General features: G+C 37.0%; 4 protein-coding genes across 5 annotated transcripts; 3 read left to right on the forward strand and 1 right to left on the reverse strand.

Annotated features, from left to right (window-relative positions):
* The first annotated feature begins 1226 nt into the window (after nucleotides 1-1226).
* Nucleotides 1227-3042, forward strand: LOC121798638 (delta(8)-fatty-acid desaturase-like). Its single transcript, XM_042197738.1, has one exon. It carries the CDS (start codon nucleotides 1426-1428, stop codon nucleotides 2758-2760), a length of 1335 nt encoding a protein of 444 aa, XP_042053672.1. The 5' UTR covers nucleotides 1227-1425; the 3' UTR covers nucleotides 2761-3042.
* Nucleotides 3043-3634: 592 nt separating this feature from the next.
* Nucleotides 3635-5748, reverse strand: LOC121801563. The gene is made up of 2 exons (XM_042201082.1): nucleotides 5220-5748; nucleotides 3635-4420 (listed from the first exon to the last, which is right to left on the reverse strand). Exons 1-2 carry the CDS (start codon nucleotides 5576-5578, stop codon nucleotides 3937-3939), a joined length of 843 nt encoding a protein of 280 aa, XP_042057016.1. The 5' UTR covers nucleotides 5579-5748; the 3' UTR covers nucleotides 3635-3936.
* A 2848-nt stretch (nucleotides 5749-8596) lies between these two features.
* On the forward strand, nucleotides 8597-11490 carry LOC121801633 (protein ABIL1-like). Its single transcript, XM_042201166.1, has 9 exons — nucleotides 8597-8986; nucleotides 9481-9563; nucleotides 9878-10028; nucleotides 10114-10213; nucleotides 10309-10395; nucleotides 10486-10570; nucleotides 10659-10711; nucleotides 10805-10881; nucleotides 11092-11490. The coding sequence occupies exons 1-9, from the start codon at nucleotides 8894-8896 to the stop codon at nucleotides 11248-11250; spliced, it is 888 nt and encodes a 295-aa protein (XP_042057100.1). The 5' UTR covers nucleotides 8597-8893; the 3' UTR covers nucleotides 11251-11490.
* Nucleotides 11491-12530: 1040 nt separating this feature from the next.
* On the forward strand, nucleotides 12531-14727 carry LOC121797950 (rRNA-processing protein FCF1 homolog). Of its 2 annotated transcripts, none has more exons than XM_042196734.1 (9): nucleotides 12531-12690; nucleotides 12766-12831; nucleotides 12946-13051; nucleotides 13307-13349; nucleotides 13442-13514; nucleotides 13730-13817; nucleotides 14043-14099; nucleotides 14203-14281; nucleotides 14369-14727. In XM_042196734.1, exons 1-9 carry the CDS (start codon nucleotides 12620-12622, stop codon nucleotides 14380-14382), a joined length of 597 nt encoding a protein of 198 aa, XP_042052668.1. In that variant the 5' UTR covers nucleotides 12531-12619; the 3' UTR covers nucleotides 14383-14727. The 2 variants fall into 2 exon arrangements, with proteins under 2 accessions (XP_042052668.1, XP_042052667.1); XM_042196733.1 differs by having other exon boundaries at nucleotides 12535-12690; nucleotides 12748-12831.
* The last annotated feature ends 1507 nt before the right edge of the window (nucleotides 14728-16234 follow it).

Consider the following 16234-nt stretch of genomic DNA (forward strand, 5'->3'; position numbering starts at 1 on the left):
ATTAATATGGAAGATTAGCAATTGATTTTTACCATGTATATGAATTAGGTTTAGGGTACTGAATCTTACCTTAATTGTATCATTCTTGAAAGCCTATAAAAAGGCATGTACATTTGCTCCACAGAGAATAAGATCGAATGATTCAATTCCTCAAAGACTTCTTAAAAACCTATTTTATCACGAGGCAATATTATTCACTAAAACACAATTGAAGTGCAAGAAAAATGTGACCTAACTTGTCTTCAATTAGAATAAGTATTTCGAAGAACGGCCAAGTTATGTTACGATGCTACTACTAATTAAAAGGATCTTTACTTGAGAGGACGACATTTTGTTTAAAAATCAAATGAAACAAAAATAAGGAAACTTCACCCACAATCCCGATTTATCATTTTTTAGTGTTCCACTTTAGAAGTTCTAGTTGGAATATTTCATAAATGATAATTGGCCTCACATTCTACTAATTTTTTTTCACTCACATTTTATTATAAAATTAATATATAAAAGTACGACTCACATTTCTTTTATATATCTTAAAATCTGTGTCGAACTCAAATATGACTTACAAAATGGGACTGAGGGAATACTATTTCTTCTCGATTTTAGACTCAGATATTTGGAAGCTGCCCACGTTACTTACACTTTACCCTTAAATCACTTTCAATTGAGGTTTCTTAAGTCTCTTAACTACGTATATGATGGCTTCAAGTTACACAACAACTATCAATTGGTTGAATGGTATTCCAGAGAGAATCGACCTATTCATTTTTTTCTTATTAAATTGTTGCTATTTGACAAACATGATTTGATCTTTTATCTTTAATTTTTTTTCCCATTGGCGTTCTTATTTAAATGTAGTACTCTGATATTGGTACATGAACTAATAAATATTAGAACATTTTAAAAATTATTGAATCATAAAATATGATATTCAGTGATTTATAGGACAACTGCCCGTTTTATAATGGAACATGAATATGGATGAAATTCTATATACTCCTAGTTTTGGACAAATATATTTATCAACCATAATTGATAATTTATAAGTAAATAAAACTGCAAAAGAATATTGAAGAATAAAAAGTTATGAGATAATGAAAACATAATAATGTGGATTCGATAAAGGAGGAGTAGGCTGGGCAACGGGACACTACTAGTATTATAAGAGCGGAAGTCGTCCATCTACAATATAGAATCCACCGCGTTAAACGCCGACATAGCTTATATTAATCCTAACACAATCACAAAATATCTAACTTCACACGTTTAAACAGTCCTATAACTCAAACTAGAAAGCGAGACACAGAGAGGCTGAGAGAGGTGGAAGAAGAGGGCAGGAAAGACCATATATATATATATATATAACCACCTCTCCAACCTCTCATAATTAACAAAAAGGTAGGATTTTCTTTTCTCTTCTCAACAATGGCGAAGTTCATCACCTCCGACGAGCTGAAGAAGCACAACAAGCCTGACGATCTCTGGCTATCGATCCAAGGCAAAGTCTACAACGTGACAGATTGGGCTAAAGACCACCCCGGCGGCCCCATCCCCCTCTTCAACCTCGCCGGCAACGACGTCACCGACGCCTTCATCGCCTTCCACCCTGCCTCCGCCTGGTCCCACCTCGACCGCTTCTTCACCGGCTACCACCTCCACGACTTCCACGTCTCCGACGTCTCCAAGGACTACCGAAACCTCTCCGCCAAATTCACCCAATCCGGCCTCTTCGAGAAAAAAGGCCACGGCGTCGTCATCTCCCTCCTCTTCATCGCCGCCCTCCTCTCCGCCTGCTTCTACGGAGTCCTCCGCACCAGCGCCTTCTCCACCCACATGCTCTCCGGCGCCCTCCTCGGATTCACCTGGATGCAGATCACCTACCTCGGCCACGACTCCGGCCATTACAACATCATGTCCTCCCCCAAATTCAACAAGCTCGCGCAGATCATGACCGGGAACTGCCTCACCGGGATCAGCATTGCCTGGTGGAAGTGGACCCACAACGCCCACCACGTGGCCTGCAACAGCCTCGACTACGACCCCGACCTCCAGCACCTCCCCATGCTCGCCGTCTCCAACAAGCTCTTCCACTCCCTCACCTCGCGCTTCTACAACCGCCAGCTCACCTTCGACCCCCTCTCCAAATTCTTCATCAGCTACCAGCACTTCACCTTCTACCCCGTCATGTGCGTCGCCAGGGTCAATCTCTACCTCCAGACGTTCCTCCTCCTCTTCTCCGCCCGCAGAGTCCCCGACAGAGCCTTGAACATCTTAGGGATCGCTGTCTTCTGGACGTGGTTTCCTCTGCTCGTATCCTGCCTGCCTAACTGGCCTGAGCGAGTGCTCTTCGTTTTAGCGAGCTTCTGCGTCTGCGCCATCCAGCACGTGCAGTTCTGTCTCAACCATTTTGCTGCGAGTGTTTACGTTGGAGCGCCTAAGGGGAATGATTGGTTCGAGAAGCAGACGAGTGGGACCATTGACATCTCTTGCTCCCCGAACATGGACTGGTTTTTCGGGGGGCTGCAGTTTCAGCTGGAGCACCATCTCTTTCCGAGGCTGCCGAGGTGCCATTTGAGGAAGATATCGCCCTTGGTGCAGGAGCTTTGCAAGAAGCATAACCTGCCTTACATAAGCCTGTCGTTCGTCGAGGCGAACAAGTGGACTCTAAGGACTCTCCGGACTGCGGCCTTGGAGGCCAGGGAGATGGCGGACCCTGCATCCAAGAATTTGCTATGGGAAGCTGTCAACACACATGGTTGATGACCGACCATCTGCCCGCCCTTCTATTCGTTACTATAGGGAGAGATGGTATTGTTGGTAGCTTGTTGCATTCTGAAACAGCTGCTTTCAGTTTGGGAGTTTCCGTTGATAGGCTCTGACTTGGTTGATGGATTCATATTTTTTTTTATACATAAGCGAGGATAACAAATGTACGTATCGGGTTTTGGCTGATTTTGGAGATTCTTTCAGCAAGAAACGAGGCGTAGTGTAGCTTGGTTTTAGACATACTCCATGATTTATGAAAGAAAGACATATTCAGTATCGACTCTGTTACGATGTTTTTCTTTTCTCAAACTCACATGATAAAAACAGAGATACCAACCCCCCCTTTTATTACATGAAAACAAAGCTTTCCAATTTGTAGACATGTGCCAGTTTGAGGATCATAGTATTTCGATCGCAACATAACACCTCCGTACTTGCTAGAGTCCTTAATTGCCAGGGACACTTTCGCGGTGGATCAGCCACCATAGAGCCCCAATATTTAATTTTCAGGTACACTTTCGCTGCTTGGTAATGTGTATGGAGTATCTAATTGTAAAATTATCGACATCAAATTTTGCACCATTTCAGCTGATCATTTATGAATACGATCATCCAAGAAATAAAACAAAACTTGTAAATACAGTACTAGTTACTCCCTCCGTCCCGGACTACTTGCACTTATTTCCTTTTTGGGCGTCCCAAGTTATTTGCACTCTTTCCATTTTTAGTAAAAATTTTCACCTACAGCCGTAATATTTGACTTTGATATACACTCATTCCTTAATCTTCGTGCCGAAAAGGAAACGTGCGAGTAGTGCGGGACGGAGGGAGTACTATATAGGAAGTGAAAATTCACCACGCAACAGAATTATATCCAATATTCAGCCGAGGAATGAAAATAAGACCAAATGACAGTACTCATCTTAGATATACATTTATTCAAGCTCGAAACTATGTACAAGCTTTGGCAAAACATACTACTATTCATTATATTTACTCGATGGTGGCGCCATACAGATAATGCAATTACACTGCACAAACTCAAGTCCCTATCAACATCGTATATATTCCACAAAATTCAAAATTAACGAGGTGAAAATCTTGAAGAACACACCTCAAACGACCCCCCCCCCTTGGCATGGGTCAGAGCAGAGGGTACTGCATAGTGCATTATGACTTGACCTCAGATTTCAGTCTAGTTAGAAGAGAAGCTAAGTAGCATTTAACAGCAGACAATTTCTTCAGTGGCACGAGATTCGTCGCTGAAGGAGACAGAAGTTCAAAATAAGTAGGCTTTGGAGTGGAGGGGCAACCTATTGATTGAATCAACTGCTCCACTCCTATTACTTGAAACTTCTGAGGTCCATTCAAGGCTATGTTGTGAACTTTGTGCTCATAAATCTTCCCATCCTTGTCAAGCTTGTACTCTGAGGTACCATCGAATCTGCTATGACTCTCCCACGGAACCCGTGGGATGCCATGGACAGTCCAACGCACCATTATCAGGTTCTCCACAGGCTGCCACACACTTACAATGTCAACCCACAGGGCCTTGAAGAAAATCCTTCCATGAAATCTTAGAGCCCAGAAGATCGTCTTGTAATTCTCTATGCCAGAAAAGGTGTTGAGTGGATCCTTGAAGACAATGTCATCCCTATAATATGGTATGATGAGAAACCGATGATTAAAAGAATTCCCTTTGAGGAAAAATTTTCATTATTGAACATCAAATTTCCCCTATGATGAACTTTTTCAAATGATGTCACTTCAAAAACATCTGTTTAAATGTAAATCATACACTAAAAATTAACTGATGTAGAAAAGTAGCCTTCCAAACATATGGTTGGGAGAAAGAGCATATTAAATCGCAAGAACATGATAAAGTATAGCCATAAACGTTTCATGAGCTTATTAATGCGATGATCAAAACCAAGGACTGCCAAAAAACTATCTATTTCTCAACTAGTAACATATAACAGTCAGCAAATTAATATAATCAACAGAAGATGCTGATCATTATGAGCTGTGTGTTATTTTAAAGAGGTACAAGAATCATCCCCTCACTCAATATAATACTATCAAACCTATTTCTGAAGTCTAAATCAACCAACTCCAATATCACTAACTCCAAACCCTACTTGCAAATTTTGCTGGTAGAATACATCACACAAAATTCTAATCCTTTATTTTCATTGTTTTTCAGCAACAATCATCTCAGAATACACACTTCCAATGAAGAGCTTCATGATCTATTCATTCTAGTTTAAAACTAGTAACCAACTCAATCAGTATATTGTTAATTTCAGGCTATTCATTAACACAATCAATCGCACAGCTACACTTGCTCCATAATCATAAAGTAATGCATAGTAATCAGCTTATCTGCAAATTAGGGAGAATCCAAGGACTATGATTATTAAACTACAATTCAAAATAAATAAATTAAAACGTACCTGTATATATCAAAGCTTAGCTCCCGGTAGAAAAGCTCAGGAAACTCCTCTCGGATAGTCCGAATCGCGTAACCAGTATTCACATAATAATCCTGCTTCTTCCCTTCCTCGTCCTTGGTCTCGCTCACCGAAAACGACACTGTCTCGTCCTGCTTCACCAGCCCGTACAAACACCACAAGCTATCCTCGTATGCATCGCCTCTCTTCCTCAATTTCGAAACCTCCTTCTTCTCCAAATCCTTAACGCCCGAACAGACGGAAAACCTGACGTTTCTTCTTGTGGTTGCAGGAGTGATTCTCCCAGGCCTTCCACTTCCTGCGAGCAATGAAATTCCCGGCGAGTGAATCAAGAACGCCATACCGCGAAATTGGGGGAGATTTGATACTGGAGAATTAATGGAATTATAACTCTCTTTTATTTAACCTAATTTGAAATTGAACGTATCTGCGATGCGAATATACGAGTGAGAAATTTGTTTTATTGCATTTTAAAGGAAAATGAGCAAGAAAAATTATTGGATAGGTCGTGATTTTGGATAATTTCGAAATTTGGGACTTTTTTCGTCTATTAAAAATTTAGAGCGGATCACTTATATTCTTTTCCTTAAACATTTCCTAAAACACACGCCCAACAAAACAAAATAATTTATAAACATTAAAAAGAATTTCTATTTTAATTCGTTCTATAAAAATTTTGCTGATAGAGTACCCCTCACATGGAGAGTCATGTGCCACCGCAGTAATAGCATCAATGCAAACTCTTTCCTCGTAGGAGATGGAGTCGACACGTCAAGTTTCAGCTCCACATAAACTCCTTTCATATTCAACTCATCCCTATCGCTATTTTCCACTCCATGTGACCCGTTAACTTGAATCTTAGATTCAACTCGCACTTCTCAGTTTATCTGAAATCGAATGACTAGCAATTCCTTCATTATACTCGACTATTCACGAGCCAAACAATATCTCTCCATATATATCCATCTACGACAAAATCGCATAATCGCTGCCTACAAGCATCATTACTCAAATACTCCACGAGACTTCCAAGTAATGATCCAGATCAAAATCGAGAACATCCAACCATCATTCCAGCTCAAATTATCCAGGCCCTCCAATCAATGATTTACACTATAGGGTAGGATATAGGATAATAGGAACATGTTCATATTTTCTCAACTAACCCTCAATTTTTTTTATAACGAACCATTAACAAATATTGCATAGTACTACTCCACTAATTTAAATGCATCATTAATATATTTGGTGGAAAGTAGTTAGCTACATGACCAAATCGTGTTATGAATATTAACCATAACTTCTTTCAAAAACCAGTAAATAACCTAGAAATTAATCAAACAGGTAATGCTTAAAAAAAGTACTCCATTTGTCCCTGAAAATTTGTCACATTTAATTTTCTGCACTCATATTAGAAAAATGATAATAAATAGTTAGAGTGGAGAGATGTTAAAGTAAAAAAGAGAATAATGCAGAGAAGGCTCTCATCTAAATTATTCTCTCTTTTACTTTATCTTCTCCCCACTTTAACTGTTTATTTATTAATTTTCTAAAACGAGTGCAAAAAATGAAATGTAACAAATTTTCAGGGACGAATGGAGTAGTACTAACCAAATTATTTTTATTCCATGAATTATTATTGACATTATTTTTATCAGTAGTTTTTAATTGTAAACACTCCAGTCATAAATCTAAGTAGGCATAAGGTACTCACCTCCTGTTGATTTTTGAAGGAATAATTGATTATAAATATTTTTTTTATCATTTTGATCAAGTTGTAATTTTTAAATTAAAATATATAAATATAATTAAATATTCATTTTTTAATTGTTTTACAATGATTAAAATTGAAAATAATAAAACAAAATCAAATATAATAAAATAATAAAATGATATTATTATTGACAAAACTAGATAGTTATATACTCCCTCCGTTTTTTAAAAATAGCAACTCTTTCCATTTTAGTCCGTTCTTTTAAAAATAACAACTTTCAAACTTTCTATTTTAGGATGATATGATATCATTGCCATATTATATTATATTATATTATATTTTGTCATATTAATTTTTATTTTTATTATTACAAGATAATTGTGAAAAATTGCAAAATTATAATTTTATATTTTAATTTTAAAAATTATGAGATTGATCCTAAGTTAATGAAAATTTAGCTATATATTGCTTTTAGAAATGAGGTCATATTTTTGTCGGACAATTATAAACACAAAATCGCGCGATCTAGGAAAATTTGTTGGATTTCTCAAATGGCTAATATTTCCAAAAGTGAAATTTTTAATGATCTGACTACAAGAGATATGCTTGAGTAATTGAGTAAATAAACATATTGAGCACGTGTGTACATTCACAGTCATACAAATATTTCTAGCATATCTTTCATGAATGCATAATTTTCAAATATTTCATGATATGAATAGTTTAGGTACTGTATTAACTTTGATAAGAATAATATTTATTTATATAAATTGAATTTACCCAAATTGCACCATATAATATCCGTTACAGATTTATGTAATAAAACATAATAATGGCTAATATTTAATCCCAAAGATATTACTTATGAAATTTGAATCAAACCGAATCACCCATATTTTAATCAACATTACGTCTAATAAATATTCATTTTTTTTATATTTAATAAAAAAATAAGAATACAAAAATAAAAGGATAACGCGAAAGAAAAATGGTTAATCTTTTTACGGTAGAGATAAATAGTTGTGTACATGACTTAGATCTCATGATTATTTCAGAAATTTAACGAAAAAGGGTTATGGAAGAATACAATAAGAAACTAGAAAAAAAAAACAGATATACTACTATATTAAGTTATAAAATTATTTAATAATTAAATTATAGTAATATTTTAATTTCACAGTGTGTAACTAAAACTAATATAATTAATTCACAATCTAAATCAACAATTTATTTTGAAAATAAGTGTTAAGACTTAAGATTATCTAAAATTATGTACCAGGGATAAATTGGTCATAAATTATATCAACGAAAATGAAATTGATTAAATAATCCGATCCAATTCCAAATTGAAAATTACTATTAATTCTTCCTTAATTAACATTGCAATTAGAATTGAAAAATACCTTATGTCTCTTTAATTAAAATACAGGTTAATTAAGTAAAACAAATTCAACTAAAATAAGAAAATTCTTTGATTAAAAAATTATGAAAAAATAGCAAAATTGTCCCAATTATAGACTACATATACAATCATGATAATTCATCTCCAGCGATGGAGAAAAGATAGGTTGGTAATTTCTGGGAATTTAGGCAGTGGTCTATAAAAAGTAAGACCCTACAACATTCAGAGGGCCCACTAATCTACTCCCTCAACTAACTTTCTATTTATCCAGCGCCGTCTCTCTCTTGTGTTTCACTCTGCGAGTTACACACGCACAGATTTTGCTTTTCCTTATTTTGTTTTAATTTTTCTAATCCTTGTTATATTATTCAATTATACCTTGCTTTACTCTGAATCTACTTTGATGAACTCGATTCCTCCAACTATCGCTATCATTGTTATGTTCATTTTAATAATCATTTAGAGATCGATTGAGTCATTTTTTTGGAAATGATGATATGATTGAAAATTTTGTGCGATTAGAGTGAGATTCTGAGTTTGATGGAGGCGGGGAAAGATCAACAGGAGAAGCAATCCATGACGTTTGATGAGATGTCGGTGGACAAGAGTATCAGTTTCGTTACGGCATTACAGGTAATTCTGCGCTCGATGAAATTCTGGTTGTGAAATTTAGGGCTTAGAAGGATCATATGAAGCGTGTGTTCTGTTTGTATTTTTGTTTGATCAATCTGTTGTTACTGGTTGAAGTTTCTAAATAGATGGGTGATACTCCATCTTGTTATGTTGATTTTGTTTTTGTTTTAATTCACTTTAATTTGATTGATGATTTTGATCAAATCCAACCATCTTTTCTTCATTTTTTCTGTTTTCAGGTGTATTGATGCGCATATGATATTTTGTATATCTGATTAAGACTGTATTACAAATGCCATATTTATTCGGAAGCATGAATTGTTATGGCCATATTACAGATCATTTCTAATTTTCTGAAATAATTTTGCCAGTTATGCGTATATGTTAACAGCACTGATCTATTTTTAGAATGTTGAGGTTGTAATCTATGCACGTAATTCTCATACATCAACAATGCCTGTATCAACTGAAATAATCTCATTCCCTCTCCCTAGGAACTGAAGAACCTCAGACCTCAACTCTATTCTGCAGCAGAGTATTGTGAAAAGTCATATCTTAACAGCGAGCAGAAGCAGATGTGAGATTTCTGCAACCCTTACTTATGTAACTCGTTTCTTAGAGATAATCCATGTTTGAGTTCATTGTGTGAGCTTTTATATTAAGGTGTGCTCAATTTGCTTTTGTTCTCTGCTGATTTGCAATAAAGATGGACTTCTGTGACTTTGATGATATGTGATGTTATTGATTTATGTTCGACAACGATGACTTCTTGCATTGTGAACTCTTTGTCCCTTTGCATGTTGATTAAGTTAAGAGCCAAAAGAGATTATATACATCGCTTTACTTTGGCTGGAGACATACCTATTCGCTGATCACTGTCTTGTTCACAAGGTTTCTGGATAATCTGAAGGATTATGCTGTTAAAGCGCTAGTCAATGCAGTTGATCACCTTGGTACCGTTGCTTACAAGTTGAGTGATATCGTGGAGCAACAGACAATGGAGATCTCATCCATCGATCTGAAAGTTGCATGTGTGACCCAGGTAGGTTTCACTTTATCACCACCCCACTGTAAATTCATATAACAATGAAACATTACTAAGACTGCAAAACTTCTTTCTTTCCAAGAAACTTCTTACTTGTCAAACTTATACGGATAATGAAGGCCTTAGGAAGCAGCAGTTATTAGCTATCATCCCAAAGCATCACAAGCATTATATGTTGCCAAGTAAGATAAAGGCTAGTCGAAATAGAAGTTGTGTTAATAAAGTCAAGCCCTTTTCGGGTCTCTCATATCATTCTTCTTTCACCAATCCAAGCTAGATTCCATCAAGAAGGTCCACTTCACCCCACACATGCAGGCAGATCCTACACAATCCAAACTAGTGAAAGGACGTCATTATCCTTCAGGTACCTGGTTTCTATGCATTGAAAAGTTGTTACATGTATGCAAATGCAATCCAACAGTATAATCTCTGTATGTTAATTTTTTTGGTTCAGGTGCTTCGGCTGCAAGAACTCTTTCTTGGCATTTGGCATCTGCTACCAAATCGAACATGAAAGGCTCCTCATGTGGCATACTGAGGTTAGCCTCTCAAGTTAAATGAAAATTAGTCTAATGTTTGAATCAAGTTGCTTGAGTACAATAAAAGTGTTATTTCTTGCCTTTTCAGCACTGATGAAGCAAAGGTGAATGTAAAAAGCTCTCCTGCACTCAACTCGTTAGGTATGTAAAGACGGGTTTAATTTGAGATACAAGAAGTAGATGAAGGATAATGACATTGCACTTACCTTTGTGTAATTCACTGTTTTTCATTAGATGGTCAGAGGAGTAAGCGAATGAGATCTGCTCCAGCCACAAGAGCAGCTATGCAAACTCTGGGCATTACAAGACGAGTAATTTCTAACTTCTCTATGATTCTGACTGTTCCACCAATTCAACCTGATGAACAAGTCAAACTGTTTTATTGATTACTTAAAATACTAGTAGTAATTACAATGTTGCTGATGGTCTAAAGAATTGCATTATGTACTGGTGTTATTGTATTACTATCTCCCCAATCTTCCACCGTAACGCACTTGATTAAAAGGCCTTTCATTTTGCAGGAATATTCAGAGGGCTCAAAACCTCTAACTCAACACAGATCATTTGATAATCCAATTCATTCTCAGAAAGAGGTCGTTCACCCCCCTGTTCGTAGTAAGAGCGTGATTACAGCGTTCTTCGCCAAGCAAAAAACACCAAACCTGTGGACAAAGGGATGAATATGTCGTGAACAGGTTACATGGGAATATAGGAACTTTCAGATGCACCAATTACGTGTGCCTTGCTGAAAAAAACAAATGCCCAACTGTCTATATTCATTTGATGTAGGCTGCTGCTTTTACTGTGGATGAATAAACCAAAGAAAGAGAATTTTCTTGTGCTGAATATTTGATATCCGACCCCCTGTAAATTGGCTTGTAAAAGTTCTTGAAATCAGAAAATATATATTTTCACTTGTATATCTTTCTGAATTTTTAATTGTAATTTATCTTTTTGAATTCGCACTAAGTTTTTTATTCAATTCATTTATAAAGTTAAATAATTTTTTAAAATTCTTGCAGAGTCAAAATGTGTCTTTAAATGGCGCCGCACATATGTATAATGATATTTCTCAAACACAACATAATTTATAAGTTAAAATAAATCACAAATTTGCTCCTAATTTCTTTCTAACAAATATGTGTACGATAAATTTATTCAAATAAATAAATTAAAGTAGTAGTATAATTTATAATTTCACTCTTTCACCAACAATTATTTTTTATATGAATAACCTCACTTTTTATTTATATCTGAAGTTTATTTATGATAATTTATTCTTATTGAAAATTTAAAATATCTAGTATAGATATACATATTTTAGGTTTGTGACCACAACCAATGTAATGTTTTGGATTAGTTGCCAAATTTTATTAAATTTGTTATTATTTTGTTGCATATTAAATTGTTGTTACATACGTATTCATTTCTATTTTGTGTGGGCTAGATATTGTTGATTAATTATTAATTTATAAAATAATTATTATTACTATTTATTATTATATGATTCATAATTTAATTCATTGTATTATAGTAATTTAATATATTAGTAATTATTATTTTGATATTAACAATTATAAATAATATATTTATTAACTGAATTAAGTTGTACTATGATTATAATTTTAAATAATTTTTAATAAATTATAATTAATGAATTAATAATAATAACAATAATAATGATATTATATATATTCCATTAATATTTTAATATGTAAGAATCTTAAAACTAAAAAAAATACAAAAGTTAGGATTTCCTGGGTGCTATAAATTTTGTAACTCCAACTATCTTAATTTGAACGAGTTATTCTAGGAATTCAATAGATTTCAAGCTGCGCAACATTCACATTACTGAGGCCCAAACCTGCAATTATTCCCAAGAAAACTTACTCAGCCCACGCAAGAGGGTCAAATAGCCCAGTACACTCCAAATATAAATTTAAAAGATTCAATTTTTAGGGGTTTAGGATTTTGCGTTTTGCACAATAAGCATCGATACCACAACAGATTTCTCTTCGACGCCTCCGGTCCGAACTACAACTTCTGCAGATGGGGAAAGCCAAGAAAACTCCTAAATTTGCTGTCATGAAGAAAATCGTCACCCACAAAGCAATTAAACAGTAAATTCATTCACATACAAAGCTATATTTTCGTGAATTCATCATGCTCTTTGTTAGTTCGATTTTATATTGTAGGTACAAGGAGGATGTTTTAAACCCTAACAGGAAAGACTTGACCAAGGAGAAACTCCCCCGCAATGTGTGAGTTTCATCTTTCCGAGCCTAGAATTCATATTGGAACTATACTTTACTATTATGCTGAGTTCGGTTTAGTTCTTGGTACTGAATTTTATTTCGAATTGTTCTTTGATGCAGACCGCAAGTTTCATCAGCGCTTTACTTCAAGCACAATACTGCTTTAGGGCCTCCATACCGAATATTGGTGGATACTAACTTCATCAATTTCTCCATCCAAAATAAAGTGAGAGCTGCCAGATTCTAGTTTTCTTGCTTCACTTTTATTTTCCCTTGCACAATGTCAAATTACAGTTCGGCCATTTTTGAGGTTTGAAATCCGCTTTTGTATGCCTGGTTTGGGAATGAGAAGTCACCAGTAAAAAAACAAAAATCTACCTTAATCATTCTTAGATTAAATAGTGGTAGTAATTTTTTATGTATAGATAAAATACAGGTTCCTATTGTTTACTGTCTTATTGATTGTTTATATATGTTGCAGTTGGATTTGGAGAAAGCAATGATGGACTGCTTGTATGCAAAATGTAGGTTATGCTACCATTGTTAACACGGTCTATTAGTACACTTGTCATCTCCATGTTTCTGTTATTCACTGGTCTCATCTTCCTCTCTGTAGGCACTCCGTGCATTACAGACTGTGTTATGGCTGAGCTTGAGAAGTTGGGTCAGAAATATCGAGTTGCTTTGAGGCATGTTTCTGACTTCTGTTCAATGTTTTAAGTCCATGCTCCTATTATACTGTTGTTGAGAGTACTAGAATGCTTGTGAGCAATGCTGGTAGCTTAAAAATAGCCTACATCTATTAAGTGTAATGATGAATGAATCATGTATGCTGAAAAGCCCTTGTTTGTTATACTAACTAGGTTCAGTATGCTTCTTCTGCTTTTCTTTCTTGTATCAACAGAATTGCAAAGGATCCTCGATTTGAAAGGCTTCCCTGCATTCACAAAGGAACTTATGCTGATGATTGTCTTGTTGACAGGGTTACTCAGGTATAAAACAATAATCATCCGATATTTAGACTTTAAGGCCTTTTTATTCCAGCCTTTCTAAAGCATTGAAAAAAATTGCGAAATGGTTAAAACTTAAAATGGCCTGTTCTGAATTTTTAAAAAAATCACACCAACCCAATTTTGCCTTTTCAAATCATATTTGATGTGATTGCATGAGGTAAGAGCAAGCATATTAATCTGTTGCCATCATGGCCTATGAAACAGCACAAGTGCTACATCGTTGCAACCTGTGACAGGGACCTGAAGAGGAGAATCCGTAAGGTACCATTAATTTGTAGTACTAAGAGTTCTATCTAGTTTCCTAGTTATTACACTGATTCGTCTTGTTTTAGCAATTTGGTGATGAAATTGATAAATTTTTCAGATCCCTGGTGTGCCAATTATGTACATTACAAAGCACCAGTATTCCATTGAACGGCTACCTGAGGCTACCATTGGTGGAGGTAGGATAAATCAACTGTTATCAACATGTTTTCTCTACTCACCTCTGAAGCTTCTCATCTCTTGATTCTTTTCTCTGTTTTGCCCAGCTCCAAGAGTTTGAAACTAGGGTCTTTGGAAGTTGAAAGTCTGCGTTCGCTGGACAACCACCAAAGAAACCTTCCATCTTGAGACTGCACTATTTTAGACAACATTGCAACTGGCTTTGCTGCTGACTATACAGATAGCATTGCAACAAGGAGGGGTGTTTGAAACCTAGTAAAAGGTGCCTGTTTTGAAACATTAGTTCAATATGGCTGTTGTAATGTAGACGTGTAGTTGATGCTTGGTGCAAAATCCTGTTACTTGCATTACTCCCAACACTGTTCTAGTGTTTCACTAATATGGCGAACATAGGTGAAGCACCAAATATTTAAACTTCTAAATAGGTGCAAGAGTTTTACGCAAATTATAAATATCTCAAACAGTTAGATTCAACCTCTTTCTTTTTAAATAATTGAACGTAGATAATTTAACATTAGTGAGGCCATCCACAACGCTGTCATTATACCGTCTCTTAAATTACTATTCGCGGGCTCCACTGTACTTTTTTACTCCGTCCCTTAACTAAGGGACGGAACCTGCAACCCTCCGTCTCTTAACCGTCCCTTAAATTATTATTCATTCAATTTCATTTTTTATTTTTATTTTTATTTTCAACCAAATTCAATTAAAAAAATACACTTCATTAAAAATAAAATAAAATTACGACATAAAAAAAATACAACTTAAAATTAAAAAATTAAAAAAAAGACATAATTAAAATCCTAAAAAAATAAAAATGACATAATTTAAAATACAATTTTATAGAAAATTAAAAAAAACTACTCCGCCGGCGAATCATCCCCCGGAGGAGGCGGTTGAGGTGCACCGAAGCCTTGAGGAGACGGAATGCCAAGTTGTGCTGTCATAAACGTACTCCGTTAAGCCAGGCTTAGTATTGGGTGGGCGTAAAGCGAGAAGTGTCCGCTATTGTGGCGGTCATGTACATGGACATAAGGGAGTTCGAGGGTCCCCCCGAGCCCGCCTGGCTTGATTCGGCTCGGCCCCTCCTCCCTCTAGCCGCCTTCGCCGCATTTCTCCCTTGCGGTCGACGGCGCCCACGGGAGGACCCCCCGGCATCGTCTGCCGGGGTCTCCTCCTCCTGTGAGGCAAACTCTTGTGGCCCGCTGCCCGAACCGCCCTCACCAGACGAGTATTGGCCACTCACCGTGTGCTTCGTGCGCTTCGAGGTCGAGCCCGAGCTGGACCGCACACCGCCTGCCCACCTTTCCTCGTCCCTGACGACCTCCCAACCATCGGCATATTTGAATTATTTGTCGGTGTCTTCGAAGTAGACCCGCAAAGTCGACCTCAGAATGTCGGCTCCCGTGGCTCCGCTTTGGTACTGAGCCGCTTCATGCTTGTAGATGGCGCAGAGTCGTTTGACCTCTCTATCGACTCGGTCAAAGTGAGCGCGGAGCATCTTATATGTGCGGCGGCGAGTCTTTTTCGGCTTAATCTCGTGGTAGACCCTTGTGACCTTTTCCCAGAAGCACTTCCGGGGTTGTTGATTCCCGACGATGGGATCGTACGAGACGCTGATCCAGGCGTTGTACACCTCCAGCGTTTCTTTAGGGCCGTACGGATGCCGGCCGAGCTCCTCCGCCTCCGCCCTGGAACTTCCCCCGTCTCGGCCTTCTTCCGGAGTGGGTTGAACCGGATAATCCTCCCGAATCTGGGAGAGTCCCTGCGAATACCGCGGGGCGGAGGGACGAGTGTATGCATCCACTTCAAAATTGGGTGGTTGGTACCCCCCCGGCGTCGACGAACCCTGGGTGCCCGGCGTCGACGAACCGGAACCACCCAATGTGTTGTACATGTTCCCCCAGTCGCCGAACACGTTGAGATCCCACAAGCCGGAGCCGCCACCGCCG

The sequence above is a fragment of the Salvia splendens genome, chromosome 4, assembly GCF_004379255.2.
Source record: "Salvia splendens isolate huo1 chromosome 4, SspV2, whole genome shotgun sequence".
NCBI classification, from domain to species: Eukaryota; Viridiplantae; Streptophyta; class Magnoliopsida; order Lamiales; family Lamiaceae; genus Salvia; species Salvia splendens.

Bases quoted from the DNA above. Each gene is read 5' to 3' on its own strand.
- LOC121798638 (XM_042197738.1), top strand. From the start codon at position 1,426: ATGGCGAAGTTCATCACCTCCGACGAGCTGAAGAAGCACAACAAGCCT.
- LOC121801563 (XM_042201082.1), bottom strand. From the start codon at position 5,578: ATGGCGTTCTTGATTCACTCGCCGGGAATTTCATTGCTCGCAGGAAGT. The intron at 4,421-5,219 runs GTACGTTTTAAT...ACCATATTATAG, and splicing joins CTAAGCTTTGATATATACAG to GGATGACATTGTCTTCAAGG.
- LOC121801633 (XM_042201166.1), top strand. From the start codon at position 8,894: ATGGAGGCGGGGAAAGATCAACAGGAGAAGCAATCCATGACGTTTGAT. The intron at 10,029-10,113 runs GTAGGTTTCACT...TTTCTTTCCAAG, and splicing joins AAGTTGCATGTGTGACCCAG to AAACTTCTTACTTGTCAAAC. The intron at 10,712-10,804 runs GTATGTAAAGAC...GTTTTTCATTAG, and splicing joins TCCTGCACTCAACTCGTTAG to ATGGTCAGAGGAGTAAGCGA.
- LOC121797950 (XM_042196733.1), top strand. From the start codon at position 12,620: ATGGGGAAAGCCAAGAAAACTCCTAAATTTGCTGTCATGAAGAAAATC. The intron at 12,832-12,945 runs GTGAGTTTCATC...TCTTTGATGCAG, and splicing joins GAGAAACTCCCCCGCAATGT to ACCGCAAGTTTCATCAGCGC. The intron at 13,818-14,042 runs GTATAAAACAAT...CCTATGAAACAG, and splicing joins TTGTTGACAGGGTTACTCAG to CACAAGTGCTACATCGTTGC.